General features: G+C 35.8%; 1 protein-coding gene across 1 annotated transcript in view; it reads right to left on the minus strand.

Moving 5' to 3' along the window:
- NEGR1 (neuronal growth regulator 1) overlaps positions 1 to 24,785 on the minus strand; it is a 1,013,490-nt gene that overhangs the window by 322,557 nt on the left and 666,148 nt on the right. The window contains exon 4 of the mRNA XM_018045513.1: positions 6,399 to 6,530. Within this exon, the coding sequence (XP_017901002.1) occupies positions 6,399 to 6,530 (132 nt within the window). The remainder of the gene's footprint in view (positions 1 to 6,398; positions 6,531 to 24,785) is intronic.

Here is a 24,785-nt window from a genome sequence, read left to right on the forward strand (position 1 = left end):
TATTTGTCACCGGCCATTCTTCTAGTTTTATACAGGGCATGTATATCTAACTTGCCCAAAGTTTTGGAGAAAACTTTATGAACAGCCTAAGAAAAGTGGTCATTTCCTCAGAGTCCTCTTCTTCTCTCTTCCTGGTGGCCCCTCATTTCAGGCTTTGATACAATTGTACTAAGTTATACTAATTGGTACATTCTATTTCACATGTTTGGAGTTAGTTATATTGGAAGATAAAGTTTACATTTGCATAAATGAATATATATCAGATGCAAAATAATGCACAAATATGTGCCTGTGATTTACTGGATAAAATCTTAGCTCACAGTGCACTCAAAAGTATCTTTACCTTTTGATCACAGGAAGAATTAATGAATTCTATTTTATTGGATATTATGTGTGCAAAATAATTTCTGATTCCCAATACAATGATCAATATATAAATCTTACTGACATGAGTGAAAATTGAAATAATGTCCACACCTCTTTTTACCTTAAACTAGTTGACTATATTTTTTTCTGGTTAATTAGTACCTTCTTTCTTCATGTCTTTTTCTTCTTAAAAATCAGGATGCTATTAATAATTTTAATCTCATTGAACTTTAATTTTCTTATCTGTAAAAAATAGAATTAAGCTTTTCTCTGGGTGAAAGCACTATATAAATGGCAATCTATCTATACTGACTCCACCTGATAATTTTGGTTAAAAAAATGGTATCAGAAATAAGTTCGTCTTATTGTCTGGGAGAAAAATATATATAATTTTGGAACAAACCTGATATCTCTTTCCTGTTTTGTCTAAACTCTTTTAAAGATTAGCATTGACACACTTTGTCAATGCTAATCTTTACAACACTTTGTCAATGCTAATCTTTAAAAGAGTTCACCTGTCAACTATTTTTTGAGTGCCTCCTATAAATCTGGTTCTGCTCTATGTGACAGGAACATATTATTATAGAAAGGAAAGGAAAATCCTTTACGACACAGAGCTTACATTCTAGAGTAAATTCATGCAAAGAGAGATATATATTTTTTCAGTTGTTAACAGTGGGCCAGACACTGTGATAGGTACTGTATGTATATTGTATCATCTCATTTAATCTTTACCCAAACCTTGAAAATTATCTATGATTGCTCCAAATTTACAGAATTGGAAATTGAGACTCAGAAAGTTAAAGTGGTTTCCCAAGATCTCAAAGTTCAGTAAATTATATAACAAGGGTTCAAATCAGTTATACCTGACTATAAGGCCTGAATTTCTAAAAGTGTGTGTGTTTAGTCGCCCAGTAGTATTTGACTCTTTGGAATCCTATGGACTGTAGCCTGTCAGGCTCCTCTGTCCATGGGATTTTTCCAGCAAGAATACTGGAGTGGATTACCATTTCCTCTTCAGGGGATTGTCCCCACCCAGGGGTCAAAAGGCCTCTTCCATGTTTCCTGCATTGCAGGCAGATTCTTTACCTCGGAGTCTCTGGGGAGCTCTAAAAGAGTTACTCTCAATTGAAAAAGTGCATACAAATAAGTAGAAAACAACTTGTCACAAGATCAGAGAACCCTGCCCTTTTTACCAGCAGCTTTCATTTTGAAGGGTTAGGTTTTGCAAGATTTCCTGATTTCTAATATCTGAGATTCTGCTTCCCTACGGATATCTTGATTAGTCTACAATATAACCTACATTTTCTAGATTCTAGATTTGACTTCCATGAATCAGCTTTGCTGATGTTTTAGACCCTGGTTTCTCATTATCCAAATTTAATTGAATCCATGGGCTTTACGAATATTCATTTTTCTACTTTAATTAACAATAAAAATTATGGAACTAAAAAAAAATTATGGAACTAGTATCCTCTAGGCCACTTCCAGGGTTGGAATGCAAATGCAGATAAAACAGAGAATCTGTCCAAATTGAATCCACTAGCTCCCTTTGGTTTAGCTAATCCACTGGTTTTTTCTTTCTTCTTATGTGTATGAGTATTAACCTCTTAAGGTCTATTTATGATAAATGTCATGATTTCTTTTGAATTTTTTTTTCAATTGATGAGCAATATATGTACATAGTTACATATTTTACATGTAATACATATGTTGTTGTTTAGTCACTAAGTTGTGTCCGACTTTTTGCAACTTCATGGACTCTAGCCTGCCAGTCCCCTCTGTGGGATTTCCCAGGCAAGAATACTGGAGTGGGTTGCCATTTCCTTCTCCAGGGGATCTTCTTGACCCAGGGATTGAACCCACATCTCCTGCATTGGCAGGTGGATTCTTTACCACCGAGACACATGGAAAGTCCAATACATAGAAGTATGTATATATGTTTCTTATCCAGTTGTTTGTAGATGTGTGTATACACACACATAAGCAAATATAAAGAAATGTACATATTCATATATTTGTTACAGCTATAGTATATTGTAAATCATGAATATACTATATTCATATATAAATGGATAAAAGAATATACAGAGAAAAACAGGAGAATAATCATCTACAAAATCTCCCTACCCAGAAACAAAGCTTTGTATAAAATCTTACAATTTTAATAAATAACTCAAAATGAACTTATATGTAAATAAACAAATTTATTCTTTAGATTTCTGTAAATACCTCAAAATGTGGTTATTTGATCAACAAAATAGTCCAATCTATAAAAAATAAGTTAAATATACTAATCATTTTATTAAAATGTTGTTTAATTCAATAGAAACCCACATGAAAGTGCTATGAGTACAAAGTATGTGGTGAATATTATTTGCTGTAGGTATGAGAAATATACATGTGCCTATATGTAGTAAATGAGGCAGATGTATTAGATGAATACTAACATATTACATATTTCTAAATTAGAGGGAACATAAATCTCTTCCTCAAATTGTACTGCATAACTGAATGTACCAGAGCTTATGAAAATTTATTACGTTCCATCTTGAACCTCATTTGGGAACAGGGACAAAGTTTCTCTTCAAGTTATTCACAAAGCTACTGCAATTTTATATGCGCAATCAATATTGATTAATAACCATGAAAAGAGGGCTGCCTTGAACCTGGTGTAATTCTATCTTCAGGGAATCTTCAGATTATCAGGGGACACGAAGTTGCATGCTGGCTACAGAGCACTGTGCGCAATTTTGGGCTTTGACAAACTGAAGTTTGTTCAGTAGGCTTTGGCTAATTTCCTTTGGGAAATCAGTAAAACCCACGGATAGTGCTCAGTTTCTGACTTTGAAAGGGGTGAATTCACAAAATTAATACTTTTCAAATTTCCTCAAAACCAGAAACATATACACTTACACTCACACACCTACATGGCTATATATCACTGGTATACATGTGACAAAATTACTCCAAATTAAGGTAAAATTTAGGGCATGACCAGAAATCTAATCAAACTTACACAAAATATTTATTCAAGAGATGTAAATTTAACTGATCGATCAGTATTCAGTTCTTCATGGCACATTTAAGAAAATGTTAGCTACCAAAGGCATAGTTTGAGAAGCAACAGTAAACATTGAACATTTAAATCCATGTAAAAAGTCCTGTTGAATTCACTTTCTTAATATTTTTAATATTATGTCGGTACCAATATTTCCACTTATGATTATACTTCAGCTGAAATTAGTTCTTATAAAACATAGTCTGTATTACAACTATAATAAACACATCCTTAACTTTTTGTTTTACTTTCGTCTTTTTCCTTCTGATTTTCCTTCTCAAGTTAAAGTTGGTTAACAACGCTTTCCTTTCTACCTGTTTGAGATGTCTGAAGCCCTACAAAAGCCACTGAAGCACCCTTGTCAACTGAGGGAATGTCTTGGGGCTATGCTTCAAACTGTCCTCCTCCCATTTTGTGTTTGAAGGCAATCTTCCAGGGGTCTCCCGTGTTTCTGCACATCTTGTGAGCAGAGGCACTGACAGCTTTTGTTCTTGACAATTTTTCAAGGATGTTTGTATAGCGAACAGTCTTGGAAGATAGAAGTGGTTCTCTCCATGGAGCAAAGGGCAGGTTTGTTTATGGTCCAGTATCATAAAGATAATTTCTCCCTCTGTGGCAAGGGCTGGTTAGCTTGCTGCCATTATATATGGAAAAAAAATTGAGTTTCTAAGCCCAAGGAACCTCAGCTATGACATAAACCTACTGTGTGTATAGATTTCTCTTAACCCTCATCATATCACCTTGCAGTAACTGGGACTTGGGGAACTGACATAAGAAAATGACAATACTCTGGCTATTGCTATTTCTATGAGTAATAAATTGCCCTTTGTCTCTGTCGTCTGTCAGCATTTGTGAAACTGTGGCAGATCCCTCACTGTTCTTGACATCTGTCTCCCTAATTTCTGTCCTTCTGTTTTATATAAGGATGCTTTTCTCTACACAAATCCTTCAGATGATAACTCACTGGTCAGTCTTTCTCTCAATTCAATTTCTTTCCATATTTCTGCATCCTTACCTGAACTGTATCAGTCTAAAGTACCAACTTGTCCAGAATAAAATACAAAACAAAAACGAAAAAAACAAAAATCAAGTTAAATAATTAGTGACAATGAACTAAAGTCAGAGAGGTAAAAAGGATAGAAACAAAAGTGTGAACATATGCACAAGTGGATTATACATGGAGTATAGGCCCATGTAAATCCATATGGCAGCTTGTTTTCAACTGTATCCCCATGGGAGATATCACTGTAGAGATACACTTATTCTAGGAGATGAGAGTAGGCTGCATTGTCAGGCTGGGTGTCTTGCTTGTTTGACAGATTGAGTCTGCTTTCTCTTTTCTTAGGCCTCATTGCTAAAAGTATTACCTCCTTTTAGTCCTATTTCTTACCTCTTCTCTCAATCCCCACAACAATAAAATCTGTACACTCATGTTCAGATAAGCATGGCTAGTGATAAAATAATCAGAAATTTTTATTTGAGTAAATAATATTTATTAACTCTTATTTTAGAGAATTCCAGAATGGTGAGCAGTAACTCACTGCAATAAGAGCCCTAAGATTTAATGGAATTTTATCATAAATGCATATTTCAAGGCCACATACCCTAAAGATTTTTATTCAGTACGCTTGGTGGGACACAGATTTTCCATTTCTAGTAAGCTTTTGGGCGACTCTTCTGAAGTTTGTTTCAGAATATTATATAAGGTACTATGCTCTAGAAACTGCCTCGTTCTGGCCTTATGCACATTTGCTCAGTTGTTCAGTCACTCAGTCATGTCCAGCTGTTTGCCACCCCATGCCAGGCTTCTCTGTCCCTCACCATCTCCCAGAGTTTGCTCAAACTCATGTCCATTGAGTAGGTGATGCTATCCAACCATCTCATCCTCTGTCATCCCCTTCTCCTCCTGCGTTCAATCTTTCCCAGCATCAGGGTCTTTTTCAATGAGTCAACACCAAATGTATAGTTTAGCCACTGACAAATGTTAGTTGATGGCAATAATTTGCCCTGGCAATACTCAACTACTGAGTGTGTTTTGATAGATACTTTTGACCCATAAAATTGAGATTAAATATATGAAAAATGCTTAGTGTTAGCATCTGGGGATCTATTTGGAAAATTTTCTTCTGATCTATGGTACAATTCTATGTATTCATTATTAACATTGGCTGCATAGAGAAAGATTTATAACTGTGAGAAAAAAATTGAAAGTTGTAGCTTGAAAACACTTCTAGCAAAAAACTATTATCCCCCAAATCCTCAATTAGAATAAGTCAAACAATGTGAACAATTTTGAGAGAAAGACTAAGGGAGTATCTTTGAAAAGTAAAAACTATTTCAGTCACTACTGTTGAGATCATAATACATGAAATAAGCTATTAATGAAAAAATGTCTGTCATCAGCGTCTTGAAGCGCATTTAGAGGAAGGGTGTAACATAATGACATTGATTGTTCTGCAAGTATCACTTAATAATCTAACTTCTTAATAATGAGGTTCATGGAAAAATCATTTCTTCATTTTCTCAATATTGTCCAAGCCAAATAGAATTAAATACTCAAATGATAGGAATATCATAGTAACAGTTTTTCTCTTTAAGTATAAAACAGCATGCTTCTGGAATTCCACATTTAAATTTAATCAGAATATACTTCAAGTGAAACCCATGTGAATGAAGACAACCCCATGAGTCCAGGATGCTTCAGAGATAAGGATACCACAGTTTAGGATTCGGATGATATTGAAAACATTGCCATCTACACATTAAACTGAATTATTGTAGGATACTTGGGGCAATTGATGTTACCAAAACAATTCAATCAATATCCTAACAGGCAAACATTTGCACTGCCAAAAGGTACTGTTTATCAATAGATTTCCTCTTAAAAACTAGCAACATAAGCTTCAGACAGTATTTTCCAGGTGTTTAATCTTCCCTTTGAAATTTTTTAATAAAAGGTGATGGAACTTACAGTTTACGACAACTTTCACTTTTTTCACATCTGGGAATGACACATCATTTTCTGCACTGCATTCATATTCTCCAGCCTGGTCCCTTGTAATTCCATAGATGTCCAAATATTGTCCGTTTTCAAATGGTTTTGCTACATGAGAAAAATTTTAAAAAGTACAGTGTGTTTAATTGTATCTGCCTGAGGCTTCATTCAAGTAAAACAACAATCACATGTCTTCCTATTAGATATTGCTGACAAAATAATTTCAAATGAAACTGGGGAATTATTAAACCTTTTGTTCTCTTATGTTCAGAGGTAAAGTCAGAGAAAAAAGCAGAAACTGAACAAGGGATACTAAAACAACTGTTTCCCCAGAACAGGATATACATGTGTTCTTTTTAATTGATTGTGGTCTCCTAACCTCCTCACACATCAAATCAAGCTCTGCACATTTCTGTAATTGAGTTCAACAACCTCCTAGCAGTGTAGAGCAAATTCAGTAATATGACTTGGTACATATTGACTTTTATATAGTGTAAGCTAGCAACTTGACATCTAACCTAACTAAATGTTACTTCTCTTTTGGGGAAATCTCACACTCATTCACAAGGTTTCAAGCTAGATGGCTTAATAAAGTATGGAGATGTATTAAAACATTGCCATATTTTAGTGTTCATATTTATTAAGGTTTTGAAGGAAGGTACACTATATACAATCCACAGAGAAGGAAACGGCAACCCACTCCAGTGTTCTTGCCTGGAGAATCCCAGGGACGGGGGAGCCTGGTGGGCTGCCGTCTATGGGTCGCACAGAGTCAGACACAACTGAAGCGACTTAGCAGCAGGAGTGTGTGCATGCTAAGTTGCTTCAGTTGTTTCCAGCTCTGACTCTTTGCAACCCTATGGACTGGAGCCTACCAGGCTCCTCTGTCCATGGGATTCTCCAGGCAAGAATACTGGAGCGGGTTGCCATGCCGTCCTCCAGGGGATCTCCCCGACCCAGGGACTGAACCGTCATGTCTCCTCCATTAGCTGGTGGGTTCTTTACCACCAGCAGCACCTGGGCAGTGTTTAGAATTTATATGATTAAGTCATTTCTCCATTTATCTTGGCCAATCACAGCTTGTAGGTTGAGGAGAGTTATACTTCTGAGATGATAATCAGTTGATAAGCTATTGCAGGTATACAGAGGCGAGCTTATAAAAGAAGCAATTGTCTTCAAATTCATATGCTTAAAATCTGATTTTATAATCATTTCTTTGCTCAACCTAGTTCCTTTATCTGACTACAATTCACTAATGTAATATTGATTTTCTATTGTTTCCTTCTGTTTCTCTTATTTTTCACCTATACAGTGAAGATAATCTAGGCTTAAATGTGTCTGTAAAAACTATTGAAATATAGGGAGGACAAAATCCTTATTCACATCTAAGAATTTTAAAATATAATGGATTATGAAGGGGGATATTAAACAGAAATTAAAGTATGGGGAAAATTGATATCCTATATCAGAATTAAATAATCTCATTAGGCAGTATAAAATGAAGCCTATCATCACACGTGAAAAGGTAAAATGTTGTGAAAACTTGTGAAAGCAAACTTTATAAGGGTTAAACCTATTTTCAATAGGAGTGGGATGTGAAGGGAGATGAGAGGGTGGTTCAAGAGGGAGGGGACATATGTATACCTATGGCTAATTCATGTTAAGGTTTGACAGAAACCAGCACAATTCTGTAAAGCAATCATCCTTCAATCAAATAATAAATATATTTAATTTTTTTTTAATGACTGGGAATGAGAAGAAAAACCTCATAGGACCAAAGAAATAGAAAGGTGCACATAAGTGATCACAAACTATAAATGTTTAGAATAGCAGAAAATTAGTAAATTTGTGTTATAATGTGATTTTATAGTATATTATAGAGTATATAATATATATAATATACAGATACATATATGTCATAATAATGATATAGCTTTTAAATTATAATCACTGTTCAAAAAATTTTTACATGGGGAATTCCCTGGTGGTCCAGTGGTTAGGACTTCAACTCCACTTTTCCACTGTAGGGGCATACATCCCATCCTTGCTTGGGAAAATAAGATCCCACTAGCTGCCTAGTGTGGCCAAAAGAAAACAACAAGAAATGCGTATCTGAAAATGTTACACGCATATTTCCATTTTTGTGTACTGATATATTTTTAAGAAGTGTTACCCGCTAAAATGCATGTTTTTGATAAATAAATCATTAAATATGATGTGTATTAATGTAAGCAATTTTTTAAAGAAATACATTAGATTTGTATGTCTATGGGGAATAAAAAGTATAATAAAAAAGGGGAAAATAGGTTTCTGAAATATAAAAAGAAGCATTTTTTTTCTCTCCTAAATGGTTAAATGACATATTTGGAAAGATTGACAGCAACTAAAGAAGTTGTATGATAAAATTTCATTCAACTCTGGAGAACACCATTTAAATCTATTGAACGTTTGTTCATAGAGTTCACTGTATAATCTATGCACCTATATTCAAAGATCCTTCTCCAACCTCATCAGGAAACAATGTATTTACAACTACCAGAATTATATCAAAAGATATTTATGCATTGCAGCCAGTGAATGGGCAATACTGCCAATACTAGCTATTGATAAAATGACACTAATAAAAAGAAGCATAAGTGTATGGCCAGCATCTTAATTTTCCTCACTAGATTCCTGAGACTTTAATCTACTCCCTTAATTCCATTTACTATGCATCAGCTCTTCCCAAAAGTGTGCTCTAAGTATTCTCTTGTTTTTACACAAATACAGTTCTGTTTCCATCCTGAACTCATCTTGCTCTTTTCTTAGTCTAATCTAGCCATGCTTGAATTCCAAATTTGAAACTTGCAGTTGTTTTGCCTAGAATTTGTACCCTGGAGTATACCGGTTGTCAATAATTTACTTGGTTGTCTCTCTGGCTTTTGTTATCCTCAGTTTTCCTGAGTCATAATTCTTTACCTTAGTTTTAGACTCAAGGAAACCAAACTTGTCCTTAGATACACATCAGGGTCCATCACTCTCCTAGCAAGGTGAGAGAATTTGGCATAGTACACTGAAATGCAAAGATTAACATTTCAGTTCACGCAATCTAACTCAATTTTTCCCACAAATGGAGGGGAAAGACCAAGGCTGAAGGGATATAGTGACTTGGAATCCTTACCACTACCAAGACTTCACAATGTTTATGATGTTGGTGTACTATCCTAGGGTACTCCTTATAAATCTGAAGATGTATTAAAATTATGGAGCATTTTTATATCCTAGGGTACCCATTATAAATATTAGTGAGCTATAAGCTATTTTGACTTCTTCTGCTTATGGGTTTTACCATTCATCATGAGTACAAACAACAATTCCTGTTTTGTTGTCTCTGTGTTCCTAGCTCCAGCATAGTACTTGAAACAGCATACACTTGGTAAATATTTATTGAATAAGTAAATGCATATATTGATTAAAGAATTAATAAAATCCTAAAAGGGTAGTGCACAAAGAATCTAAAGTGAATGCCCATATTCAAAGAAGTTGTCAGTTTTCTTTCAGCCGAGAGGAAGGGAAAGAACTTTAAAGAGTTATCATCCTTACTGACTTCTTGACAGGACAGTGATGGCAGTGGTGAGAACAGACTGTGTAGCTGTCATAGATCTTTTTTTTAAGATTATAAAGACTAACAAAAACTTTAAATACAATATTGAAGAAAAAAAGCTAAGTATTGCCTGTAATCTAAACAATAGTTTTCCTGTGTGTTTAATGTCTTCTAGGCATGTGTAGACGCTTCTCCAGAATATAGAGAACTGAAGAAATTCCACAAGCTTTCAGTCATGCCACTATTATTGCCTTCTTCAAAAGGAAAGCTTAGAAATAGTATGCAGCTATGCTTTATAATATCACTCTCATACTGATTTCTGATAAGAATCTGGCCAGAAAGAGTTCTATCAGCTCAGTTTAGCTCAGTCGCTCAGTTGTGTCCGACTCTTTGCGACCCCATGAATTGCAGCATGCCAGGCGTCCCTGTCCATCACCAACTCCCGGAGGTCACCCAAACTCATGTCCATCGAGTTGGTGATGCCATCCACCATCTCATCCTCTGTCGTCCCCTTCTCCTCCTGCCTCCAATCCCTCCTGGCATCAGAGTCTTTTCCAATGAGTTAACTCTTCGGATGAGGTGGCCAAAGTACTGGAGTTTCAGCTTTAGCATCAGTCCTTCCAAAGAACACACAGGACTGATCTCCTTTAGAATGGACTGGTTGGATCTCCTTGCAGTCCTATATTGGCCACTAAATGATATCTAGATTTGGCTTTATGATTTGGAAAAGCATGTGAAATTATTAGTAACAACATCATATTTCTACAAAGTGCTAATATGTTTGCAAAAACATTTGAAAAAATTAGTTTCTTTTCCCTTCATTTCTAGTACACTGGGTGTGTGCTCAGTTCGATTCTTTAGTGGTATCCAATTCTTTGTGACTCTATGTGCTGTATCCTGCCAGGCTTCTCTGTCCATGGGATTCTCCAGAGATGAATACTGGAGTGGGTTCCCAGGCCCTCCTCCAGGGGATCTTCTGGACCCAGGGATCATACCCCTGTCTCTTATGTCTGCTGCATTGTCAGGTAGGTCCTTTACCACTCAGGCCACCTGGGAAGTCCTTCTAGCACATTATCCTTCACTAATTTTCCTCTCATCTCTCTAACTTTTTCACTGTTTCAAAATCCTTCACATCTCCCAAATATTGCTTCTGTCCTATGATCTCCTTTCTTCTTCATTAAGTACATTTTCCAAATTTCAAGGGATCTTGTTCACTCATTTTCATTCCATTATTATCCACATGCTGATTAGTATCTGATTGATCTGTTTAACTTATATCTGTATCCTGAATTTTGGGCACAATTATTCAGCTGGACATCTCCCTTTGGATGTCTCACAGGCATCTCAGAATCAAATCACCAAAACTAAACTTAACTTTCCTGCCATACTTGAAACTCCCCCTGAGTTCCAAGCCTCAGTGAGTGATCTGATTATCACCCAGTTGCTCAAGCCACAAATCTTAGCATTAACTTTGACAGCACCTTTTGTCTTAGTTCATAAACCATCAGTCACTGTGTCCTGTCAATTTTACCTCCTAAATAAATTCTCAAACCTCTCCTAGGAGCCCCTATGTCTCAGTTACTTATCTCTGCATGCATATACTCAGATGTGCCAGTGGCTGCATACTGCTTTGCAGTCATTTCAGTCATTTTCGAAAACCCTTGCTCAGAAACAGTCAACCCATTTTTCAAGGCTGCCCTGCAGGAATATTATTTTTTAGGGTCTCATAGCCATTTATTACTAAATAGTTCTCTGGAACTGAATTTTAAAACGCTCTTTGAATGCTTCACTTACGTTTATGATTGTAATGATTTTCTGTCATCTTGTTGTCTACCAGCATATTTATGTCAGTATCTCCTCTATGCATTTGACCATATTGAGTGGTTAGGGATGAGGGTTCTAGAACTAGTCTATATGGCTTCAAATGTCAACTCTGTCATTTACAAGCTCTGTGACCTGATACAAGGTATTTGACCAATAGTTTACTCAGATATGATGTGTGAGGATAGTAACATATGCCTCATATGTATGGTTGTTGTGAGGATTAAGAGGGTTAATGCAAGTAAAGTGTTTAGAATACTGATATATCATAGGAATATATATATATATATATAAATATATTTCTACAAACTACTAATATGTAATATAATATTATATATACATATTAGTACTCTACAGAAGTATAATAAAAAAGGAATGGAAAATATTAAAAAATCAAAATTATTAACAGAGGAATATAAAATATCTCAAACAAAATATTGATTTAAATTAATTGGAAGTCTAGATACTGAGAAAAACTTAATTAAACTTTAAAGTATTTATCTGAGCATTTTGAGGTATTTATCTAAACTGAAGCAGATGGAGAAAAGAGTACAAATAACCAAACAAATCTTTAAACCAACAGAGCCTCAGTGATATATGGAAAGTATAAATTTCTCTCATATATGGATAACTGAGTTCCCTAAAGGGGAGAGAAAAAATATTTGAAGAAATAAAGGAGGCATTTTTTTTCCAAATTTGACACATACAATAAAACTTCAGATAAATGAAGTTAATAATCACCAATCAGGATAAACACAAATAAAAATCACTCAAAAGCACAATATAATCAACTTGCTGAAAACCAAAGAGAAAGAGAAAATTTAAAAAGCATCCAGAGACAAAATAAACATGACATGTCAAGAAAGAGAAATAAATATTTGTTGCACCTGTCTGAAGTACATAAGCCAGAAGACAATGGAACACCACAAAAATGAATAAAAATCTAGTATCAGTCCTGTAAGCTTCTATCTTAAGAAGCTAGAAGAAGAAGAACAAATGAAACCTAAATTAAATAGACTTTGTGGAAATAATAAAAATCAGAAATCAGTAAAATTAAAAACAGACAGTCAATAGATAAAGTCAATGAAACCAAAAGTCAGTCGTTAGAAGATCACTGAAGTGGGAAAAGCTAGGCCAGTCTGATAAAACATAGAAAGAAAACACAAATTATCGATATCAGAGGTGAAAGAGAGGATATTGCTATAGTCATAAGAAAAACTGAATAGCTACTAAGCAAATATGAAGAAAAACTCCCTAACATATAACTCAAGAATTTAGATTAAATGGACAAATAGCTGGAAAGACACAAATCTCAAAACTGACTTAGAAGACATAGAAAATCTGAATATTCAATACATATTCAGTTCAGTTCAGTTCAGTTCAGTCGCTCAGTCACCTCCGACTCTTTGTGACCCCATGAATCGCAGCACGCCAGGCCTCCCTGTCCATCATCAACTCCCGGAGTTCACTCAGACTCACGTCCATCGAGTCAGTGATACCATCCAGCCATCTCATCCTCTGTTGTCCCCTTCTCCTCCTGCCCCCAATCCCTCCCAGCATCAGAGTCTTTTCCAATGAGTCAACTCTTCTTCACATGGCCAAAGTACTGGAGTTTCAGCTTTAGCATCATTCCTTTCAAAGAAATCCCAGGGTTGATCTCCTTCAGAATGGACTGGGTGGATCTCCATGCAGCCCAAGGGACTCTCAAGAGTCTTCTCCAACACCACAGTTCAAAAGCATCAATTCTTCGGCCCTCAGCCTTCTTCACAGTCCAACTCTCACATCCATACATGACTACTGGAAAAACCATAGCCTTGACTAGACGGACTTTAGTCGGCAAAGTAATGTCTCTGCTTTTGAATATGCTGTCTAGGTTGGTCATAACTTTTCTTCCAAGGAGTAAGCGTCTTTTAATTTCATGGCTGCAATCACCATCTGCAGTGACTTTGGAGCCCAAATAAATAAAGTCTGACACTGTTTCCACTGTTTCTCCATCTATTTCAATTATAATAAATTAAAAGTGAAAGTCGCTCAGTCACGTCTGACTCTTTGGGACCCCACGGGCTATACAGTCCATGCAATTCTCCAGGCCCCAGGATGGCCATTCCCTTCTCCAGGGCATCTTCCCTACCTAGGGATCGAACCCAGGTCTCCCGCATCACAGCAGATTTTTTTACTAGCTGAGCCACTAGGGAAGCCCTAAGAAGTTCAATTTATAACTTAAAAGTTCCCACTTGGAAAATTCCAGAATCATGTTTAGTACAATTTTAAAAAGGAAATAATGCCAGATTTATACAAAGTCTTTCTGAAAATGGAGGAGAAAGAGAATTCCCCAGATCATTTTGTAAGACTTACATTACCTCAGTATCAAAACTAATGACGACAAAAGAGCAAAAAAACATAAATGTAAGCACAGAAATCTTTTAACAAAATCTTAGAAAACAAACCCAGTGACATATAAAAATGATAATATACCATTATTAAGTATGCTTTATCCCAGAATTGAAAGGCTGGTGATACAACTGGAATATCAAATAATGTAATTTGTTTTATCAAGAACAACAACAATCTACATTATCTCTAAATGCAGGTAAATCATTGAAAGCATTCAACATTCATTCAAGATAATGCTTCAGAAAACTTAGGATTGAAGGAAACGTCTCAACGTGACAAAAACTTATGTGAAAACCTTACATCTAACCTCATACTTAATGATGTAAATGTTAATGCTTTTCCCCTAAAATGAGGGTCAAGGCAAGGTTGTCCACTCTGACCCAAAGCTTACATCTTATATATAAATTAACTCAATCATCATTGACTTTAATGTGAATCATAAAGCAATAAATACTTTAGGAGAAAACAAGGGGAAAAATTTGTTTGGGGCTGAAGGTTCTTAGATATGACATCTAAAACAAAAGACATATAAGAAGATATGGATAAATTGGATTTCATCAAAATTAAACAAAATTTTGCTTTATAAAACACACCATTAATTAAATAGAAAGTCAAGCCATATAACAGGATAAAACTTTCTGAATCATCTTGGACAAAGGACTTATATAAAGCATACATAAGGAAATCTCAAAGCTCAATAAAAATATACAACTTAATAAAGAAATGAACGAGAGATTAAAATAGATGACTTTTTTTTCAAGAAAATCAATTATTAAATAGATATGTCAAAAGGTGATAAACATCAGTGCTCAGTCACTTCAGTCATGTCCAACACTTTCTGACCCCTTGACTGTAGCCCACCAGGCTCTTCTGTCTATGGGACTTTCCTAGCAAGAATACTAAAGTGGGTTGCCATGCCCTCTTCCAGGGGATATTCCTGACCTAGAGATTGAACCCGCATCACCTATTTCTCCTCTATTGCAGGCAGATTCTTTATCACTGAACAACCAGGGAAGTTCCAATAAACATCATTAGTCACTATGAAAGTTAGGAAAATCAAAACCAAAATGAGATTTCATTGTATATGTATTAAAATGGGAAACACACACACACAGAAACACACGCAAAACAACACTATTTAGTGATGGTAGAAAGCAGAGTACTTGGAGCTCATCTATATTACTGGTAGAATGTAAAATGGCACTGTCCCTCTGAAAAAGTTTGTCAGTTTCCTATAAAATTAAGCATGCATTTACCATGTTACCTAACAATTTTACTCCTAGAGAAATTTACATTTACACAGAAACCTGTATACAATGTGTATGTTGACTTTATTGGCAATTACTAAAAGCGAAACCCAATGGTCCTTTAAATAGTGAATGAAGAAACAAATTGTGGAACATCCCTATAATGCAATAACATCTGTCAATAAAATTATTTAGAAAATGAAAGATGTTTATATATATATATATATAACATGGATTAATCTCAAATACATTTTACCAAATGGAAGAAAATAGACCCAAAAGGCTACATGTATGAGTTCATTTGTATAACATTCCATATTACTACAGATGTAAAGACTAGATCAGTTTTTGACAGGGGTTGGAGATGGAAAAGCTGGTTGACTATAGAAGAGCATCATGAATGAATTTCTTAGAGTCCTTTAACTGTTTTGTATCTTGATTGTGGTGGTGAACACATGTAGATGTATTTGTTAAACCCTGGCTCAGAGGTTAAAGCGTCTGCCTCCAATGCGGGAGACCTGGGTTCAATCCCAGGGTCGGGAAGATCCCTTGGCGAAGGAAATGGCAATCCACTCCAGTATTCCTGCCTGGAGAATCCCATGGACGGAGAAGCCTAGTAGGTTACAGTCCACAGGGTTGCAAAGAGTTGGACACGACTGAGCGACTTCACCTCACAGAATTTTATGATACCTAAGAGTGGTTATTTACTTTGTGTAAATTAATAGACGAAGCATATTGATATGTAACATACAGTTACATACTCAATAAAATGACCCAAATAAAAAAGACAATGCCAAATGTTGGTGATGAAATGGGGCCTATAACACAGCTTTGTCCTAAGGAAAACACATGAAAAATTCTTTCCCAATCCTTTCAGTCCTAGAGGGAAGGGGAGTTTTAGGAGTATCCGTCAGTTCATGGTGAACATATTTGAGAAGTTCTGCAGCAGTGATGTGAATTACAACTCACTCTGCTATCTGTTGCCTTAGGATTTCAGCTGAAGGTTCCTTTTAGCATCCTATTACATTAGCTTTGTGACCCAAGGCCCTCTGTGAATAATACACTCTGTACTCCAGGGTCTGGCTAGAGAATGGAAGTTTGATTTCTATTATCACAAGTTCACATAGAGGAATAGCATTGATAAGGGATTACTTGAAGGGAATTCATTCATTTCTTCGGCTGTTTAATTTTTTCTTCTTTTCACAATAAGCCAGCATATTAGACTGTCCTCTTCATTATTTTATTACGGTTCCCGTTAAAATTTCCTTTACCAAACTTTGCTTTAGTGTGATCATACCAGTATTTGAGAGCCATTATAAGAATGACCATATGAAATTTTCCATTATAGTTTTATCAGAAAAGTTACTGTGGTCCTACTGCTGTAATTGATGTGTCCACTTACTGAAGACCCCTGGGAAAAAATCACTGTGTATCTTAGTGCTAGGAAAAGCTCTTATTTTTGACATTCTAATTTGCATTGATATTATGATACATGATTGTATACATTGTTTGTTTCCCTCTTCCTTCTTTTCTTTAGGCCACTAGATAATTAAAAAGCAAAATAAAGGAAACTATATTTTTGATTTCTCTATACCTAGCATGTTTTGAGGATCATTAAGTAATAATATGTGAACATCATAAATAAGAATATAAAGGTGAAATTATTTGAAAAAAGCTATATTACATACAAATAAGAAGAACTGTATTAAAATAAATAAATTAGATGGTTTTCTATTAGATATTATGATAGATCCTTTGGATCTTACTTTGCTAAAAGCAAAAATATTTGCTGAGCAAACAGAAAAAAAAGCAGCATGGTGCCTAACAGGAATGTTGCAATAATTACGACACCATCTTGAGGTCATCAGATAACTTTCAAATAATTAATCTTGTTGAGGCATCTAAAAGTCATTTAGCATCTTGAGGAAATAGACATATGACAATAGTTAATTCTAAATGTGTTTGTATCAATACTACACACCTGCAGTAATCAAAGCTGTGTGGTACTAGTATAAAAAGACATATGGATCAATGGAACAGAATAGAGACCCCCAAAATAAACTCACACACCACAGTCAATTAATCTTTGACAAAGGATATAAGAACATAACAATAGAGAAAAGACATTCTCTTCAGTAAGTGGTTTTGGGGAAGCTGGACATCTACATGTACGTCAGTCAAGCTAGAACACACCCTCATGGGACACAAAAAAATAAACTAATTCCAAATGGCTTAAAGATTAAATATAACACATGACACCAAAAATTCCTAGAAGAGAACATAGGCAAACATTCTCTGATATAAATTGCACCAAGGTTTTCTTAGGTCAGTCTTCCAAGGCAATAGAAATTAAAGCAAAAAATAAAGAAAAGGGCCTAAATCAGAATTACAAGCTTTTGTACAGCAAAGGGAATCATAAACCAAATGAAAAGACAGCTTAAAAATGTGAGAAAATATTTGTAAATGAAGCAACCAAGAAGGGCTTAATTTCCAAAATCTATAAACAGCTCATACAAACAACAACAGAAAACAAACCACCCAGTTGAACCATGGACAGAAGACTTAAACATACATTTCTAAAGGAAACACTAATGACCAATAGGCACATGAAAAGATGCTCAACATTGCTAAATATTAGAGAAATGCTAATCAAAAGAGAAGACTCTACACATGGACTTCATCAGATGGTCAATACAGAAATCAGATTGATTATATTCTTTGCAGCCAAACATGGAAAAGCTCTATATAGTCAGCAAAAACAAAACTGGGGGCTGACTGTGGCCAGATGATGAACTCCTTATTGCCAAATTCAGACATAAATTAAAGAAAGTAAGGAACATTCAGGTAAGACCTAAATCAAATTCCTTATGATTCTGTATGTGGATGCACAGAGTCGGACACGACTGAAGTGACTTAGCAGCAGCATATAGTGGAAGTGACAAATAGATTCGGGATTAGAACTGATAGACAAAGCACCTGAAGAACTACAGAGAGAGGTTCATGATACTGTACATGAGGCAGGGATCAAGAACATCCCCAAGAAAGAAACGTAAATAATCAAAATAGCTGTCTGAGGAGGCCTTACAAATAGCTGTGAAAAGAAGAGAAGAGAAAAGCAAAGGAGAAAAGGAAAGATAAACCCATACGAATGCAGATTCCCAAAGAATAGCAAGGAGAGATAAGAAAGCCTTCCTCAGTGATCAGTGCAAAAAAAATGGAGGAAAACAATAGAATGGGAAATACTAGAGATCTCTTCAAGAAAATTAGAGATACCAAGGGAACATTTCATGAGACAATGGGCACAATAAAGGACAGAAATTGTATGGACCTAAAAGAAGCAGAAGATATTTAGAAGCTCAGTTCAGTCACTCAGTTGTGTCCAACTCTTTGTGACCCCATGAATCGCAGCACGCCAGGCCTCCCTGTCTATCAACTCCCACCAACTCCCGGAGTCAGCCCAAACCCATGTCCGTTGAGTCGGCGATGCCATCCAACCATCTTATCCTCTGTCATCCCCTTCTCCTCCTGCCCTGAATCTTTTCCAGAATCAGGGTCTTTTCAAATGAGTCAACTCTTCTCATGAGGTGGCCAAAGTACTGGAGTTTCAGCTTTAGCATCATTCCTTCCAAAGAAATCCCAGGGCTGATCTCCTTCAGAATGGACTGGTTGGATCTCCTTGCAGTCCAAGGGACTCTCAAGAGTCTTCTCCAACATCACAGTTGAAAAGCATCAATTCTTTGGCACTCAGCTTTCATCACAGTCCAACTCTCACATCCATACATGACCACTGGCAAAACAAAAGCCTTGACTAGACAGACCTTTGTTGACAAAGTAATGTCTCTGCTTTTCAACATCCTGTCTAGGTTGGACATAACTTTCCTTCCAAGGAGTAAGTGTCTTTTAATATCATGGCTGCAACACTAAGAAGAGGTGGCAAGAATACACAGAAGAACTGTACAAAAAAGATTTTCACGACACAGGTAATCATGATAGTATGATCACTCACCTAGAGACAGACATCCTGGAATGCAAAGTCAAGTGGTCCTTAGAAAGCATCACTATGAACAAAGCTAGTGGAGATGATGGAATTCCAGTTGAACTATTTCATATCCTAAAAGATGATCCTGTGAAATGCTGCACTTAATATGCCAGCAAATTTGGAAAACTCAGAAGTAGCCAGAGGACTAGAAAAGATCAGTGTTCATTCTAATCCCAAAGAAAGGCAATGTCAAAGAATGCTCAAACTACTGCACAACTGCACTCACCTCACATGCTAGTAAAATAATGCTCAAAATGCTCCAAGCCAGACTTCAACAATACGTGAACCGTGAACTTCCAGATGTTCAAGCAGGTTTTAGAAAAGGCAGAGGAACCAGAGATCAAATTGCCAACATCCACTGGGTCATCAAAAAAGCCATAGAGTTCAGAAAAATGTCTATTTCTGCTTTATTGACTATGCCAAAGCCTTTGACTGTGCGGATCACAATAAACTGTGGAAAATTCTGAAAGAGATGGGAATACCAGACCACCTGACTACCTCTTGAGAAATCTGTATGCAGTCAGGAAGCAACAGTAGAACTGGACATGGAACAACAGACTGGTTCCAAATAGGGAAAGGAGTACATCAAGGCTGTATGTTGTCACCCTGCTTATTTAACTTATATGCAGAGCACATCATGAGAAATGCTGGGCTGGAAGAAGCACAAGCTGGAATCAAGATTGCCGGGAAAAATATTGATAACCTCAGATATGCAGATGACACCTCCCTTATGGAAGAAAACAAAGAACTAAAAAGTCTCTTGATGAAAGTGAAAGGAGAGTGAAAAAGTTGGCTTAAAGCTCAACATTCAGAAAGTGAAGATCATGGCATCTGGTCCAATTACTTCATGGGAAATAGATGGGGAAAAGGTGGAAACAGTGACAGAATTTATTTTTCTTGGGCTTCAAAACCACTGCAGATGGTAACTGCAGCCATGGAATTAAGAGATGCTTGTTCCTTGGAAGGAAAGTTATGACCAACGCAGACAGCATATTAAAAATCAGAGACATTTTTTTGCCAAAAAAGGCCCCTCTAGTCAAAGCTATGATTTTTCCAGTAGTCATATATGGATGTGAGTGTTGGACTATAAAGAAAGCCGAGTGCCGAAGAATTGATGCTTTTGAATGGTGCTGTTGGAGAAGACTCTTGACAGTCTCTTGGACTTCAAGGAGATCCAACCAGTCCCTCCTAAAATAAATCAGTTCTGAATATTCACTGGAAGGACTGATGCTGAAGCTGAAACTTCAACACTTTGGCCATCTGATGTGAAGAAGTGAGTCATTTGAAAAGACCCTGATGCTGGGAAAACCAAAGGTGGGAGGAGAAAGGAATAACAGAAGATGAGATGGTTGGAAGGAATCACTGATTCAATGGACATGAGTTTGAGTAAACTCTGGGAGCTGGTGATGGATAGGGAGGCCTTGCGTGCTGCAGTACATGGGGTTGCAAAGAGTCAGACATGACTGAGTAAGTGTACTGAACTGAATCAAAATTATAATGGGGTACCACCTTATTGAGGTCTGGAATTACCATCATTAAAAAGTCTACAAGTAACAAAAGCTAAAGAGAATGTGGAGAAAATGGAACCCTCCTATTGCGTTGGTGGGAATGTAGGTTGGTATAGGCACTGTGGACAACAGTGTGGATGTCCTTCAGAAAACTAAAATATAGAATTACTATATGACCCAGTAATCTTATTCCTGAGCATATATTTGGAGAACATTCTAGTTCAAAAAGATATATGCACTCTGATGTTCATAGAAGTACTATTTAGAATAGTCAAACATGGAAGTCATCTAAATGTCTATTGACAAATGAATGGGTGGAGAAGGTATGGTATATGTACAAATGGAATACTACTCAGCCACAAAACAGAATGAAATAATGCCATTATTGGCAAGATGGATGGACCTAGAGATTATCATGCTAACTGAAGTCAGGCAAAGAAAGAGAAATATCATATTATATTATCTCTATGTGGACTCGCAAAGAGTCAGACATGACTGAGTGACTTCACTTTCCCTTTTCACTTTCATGCATTGGAAAAGGAAATGGCAACCCACTCCAGTGTTCTTGCCTGGAGAATCCCAGGGACGGCGAAGCCTGGTGGGCTGCCGTCTATGGGGTCGCACAGAGTCGGACACGACTGAAGCGACTTAGCAGCAGCAGCAGCAGGACTCTAAAATATGGCACAAATTAACTAAATTATGAAAGAGAAACAGACTCACAGACATAGATAATGAATTTATGGTTATCAAAATGGAAAGAGGATGTAGAAAGGACAAAATGGGAGTTTGGGATTAGTAGATAAACAGTACTATATATGAAACAGGTAAACAACAAGGCCCTACTTTATAGCATGAGGAACTATATTCAATATACTGTAACAAACCATAATGGAAAAGAATATGAAAAATAATATATACATGTATATGTATGACTGAATCACTTTGCTGTGCATCAAAAACTGACACAACACTGTAAATCCACTATACTTAATAATAATTATAGGAAAAAATAAATAAATGTGTTCATATGGATGTACTTGTTAGAAAAAAGGAGAGATTATATAACAATAATAGATAAAAATAAAATATGGACTTCAGAGTAGATTTACTGGATTTTGTGTGATTTGTGGTAATGGTTTTAACCTCTCTTGGGGTCAGTTTCCTTATATAAACAAAGAAGACAATATGTATTTCATAGAGTCATTATGAGCATTGACTATGAGAAAATGCATAAAGTCCTATGCAAAATTGCAATAAAATTAAAACAAAAATTTTTATTGATAAAAACATTAATAAAAATAAGATTAAATTTATGACATGTCATTTAATGCCTAGAGTGTTTGTATTTAAGAGGTAAGTATTCTGTTGTGTGAGCTCATAACTTAATTTTTTTCTTCTACCCAAAGCCTACAGACTCCCCATGTGGCTCAGTGGTAAAGAATCTGCCTGCCAATGCAAGAGATTCAGGTTTGATTCCTGGGTCAGGAAGATCCCCTGGAGGAGAAATTGGCAACCCACTCAGTATTCTTGCTGGGAAAATGCCATGGACAGAGGAACTTGGTGGGCTATAGTCAATGGGGTCTCAAAAAGTCAGACACAACTGAATGCACACACACACACACACACACACACACACACACACAGCTTACATCATATTCACTCAATACAACCCAACCAGATCCTTTCTAACTGCCATCTCACATTTTGGGTTTTGTGACTATTTTTCTGGCCTTGATATTTGGTGGTCTGAGGCTCATTTTCCCCAGAAACTAAGAGATTCAGTTTTCAATGGCAAGTTTAGTCATTGTTTTCCTTTCAAAATTCAAATCACAGAAAGAGAAGCAAAATAACATATTGTACATGATTCTGGGGAAGATTTACCCCTCCTCCTTCCTCACCCTACCTGCCTCTAACACATACACCTTCTTCAAGGAGGATAAATTATGAAATGAAAGTGCCTGCAAAGGAAAAGGCTGTTACTGTTTATATGGCTATTTGCAGCTAGGTTCTGTTCTGACCAGGCTGAATCTATTACTAGCAATGCATTATTTACTGTCTTTCTGAATGGAGCCATATGTTATTGATCTGCACCATGTGAAACCTCTATTATGTTTCATTTGAAAGTATTATAAGTTACCTGAATGCACTAGTCTATATATACTGTAGCTTAATAAAACTATTTTTCCAAATAACATTAGCTGCAGTTAGAGAAGGTTCAGCTGGGTCTTGAAAAATATTGTTTATACTTCTCCTATGCCTATAACTCACTCAATGGCTTTACATGTCTCAGTATATTTGTTGCTTATTTTTGCATCCGAAAAATAGGAATTCCTTTGTTCCTAGTATTACTTTTGTTGAGTAAACCTCAGTCTTGTCTTCTCTCTTATGTAAAACAGCCTAATGCCTCTGTAGATCTGTAGAGCTAATCCTAATTTTGTGCCATCTCTCTCCTGTGTGTCTATATATTTTTTATAATTTTCATCAAGTTCAAAGATTCAATCTACCAGTATTTTTTTAAAGTTGCACCTAATATGTAAAATGCTTCGGTTTCAGAAAGAAATCTAAATACTTCAATAGATGTTTTTTGACTAACATCACGGAATATTATGGACTAAACTGTTATATCCCCAAAATTCATATGTTGTAGTATTATAATAATCACCTCCTTCACCCAGGGCTTCAGAATGTAGATAAGGTTTTAAAAGAAAGTCTTCAATTAAGTTAAAATGAAATCATTACAGTGGACCATAAACCAGTATGACTTGTGTCTTTATAAAAACAGGAGAGGACGTTTGGACACAGAGAAGTGCAAAGGAATGACAAAGAGCAGACATATAGAAAGGTTGATTCTATAAGCCAAGGAGAGAGGCTTGAAACAGATTTCCTCATGAACCTCAGAAGGAACCGACTTTACCAACATTTTGATCTTGAATTTTTAGCTTCAAAACTGAGAATGTAAATTGCTTTTAAGCCACCTAGTGGGGGTATTTTGTTATGACAGCTTTAATAAACTAATACAAATATATATGAAGCAGTAAATGACAAATCTTGTCTCTTAGAATACATTATTTGTATTTAAAATGCTAGCAATTTGACACATTGCCTTCAACTCTATTTTATTTTTTAACAGATTCCAACTATTTGTTTCCAGTATTTATCTCCAAATATCATGTAAATTATTGCAAGATGTATGTAACAGCCAGTCATTTTTTATAATGTATTCAGTTTTTCTGTTTAATAACACTTGTAACATGTAAAAGAAATCAAAGCAGCTGTGATCCTTTCATTATTTCACTTTTGTGTCCTTTATATTTTTTTCTTTATTCTTATAAACAATTTTCTTCTCAGTAAATGAATTATCTCTTTCTATATGCTTAAGAGTCTGCCTACGTGTACAATACCTTGATCCCTCCGTCTTACAGAACTTCAGCCAAATTGAAGGAAAAAACACAACATTTTCTGTACAAAGTACTGTTTACCTCATTGTTGAAGCTAGTGCTATGAAAAGGAATAAACAAAGAGTTTAAGTTATAAGTTTTATGGAAAATAATTTGAGAAAATAAAATTGTGCCACTCTTTGGGGAAAATTTTTTTTTTAGTTCTTTATGTTTTTATCCCTTAACATGTTAAGCCTTTGGTTTCTGCAAAAGTCTTTGGTTTAGCCCTTTTTGAACATGAACCAATACATGAAACTCAATGAAAGAGTTCTATTCTTAACTCCCTACTCTCTTTATAGCCAGTAACTTAGAAAGTTCTGGCTTATTGAAAGTG

The sequence above is a fragment of the Capra hircus genome, chromosome 3 (genome assembly GCF_001704415.2).
Source record: "Capra hircus breed San Clemente chromosome 3, ASM170441v1, whole genome shotgun sequence".
Classification (NCBI taxonomy): Eukaryota; Metazoa; Chordata; class Mammalia; order Artiodactyla; family Bovidae; genus Capra; species Capra hircus.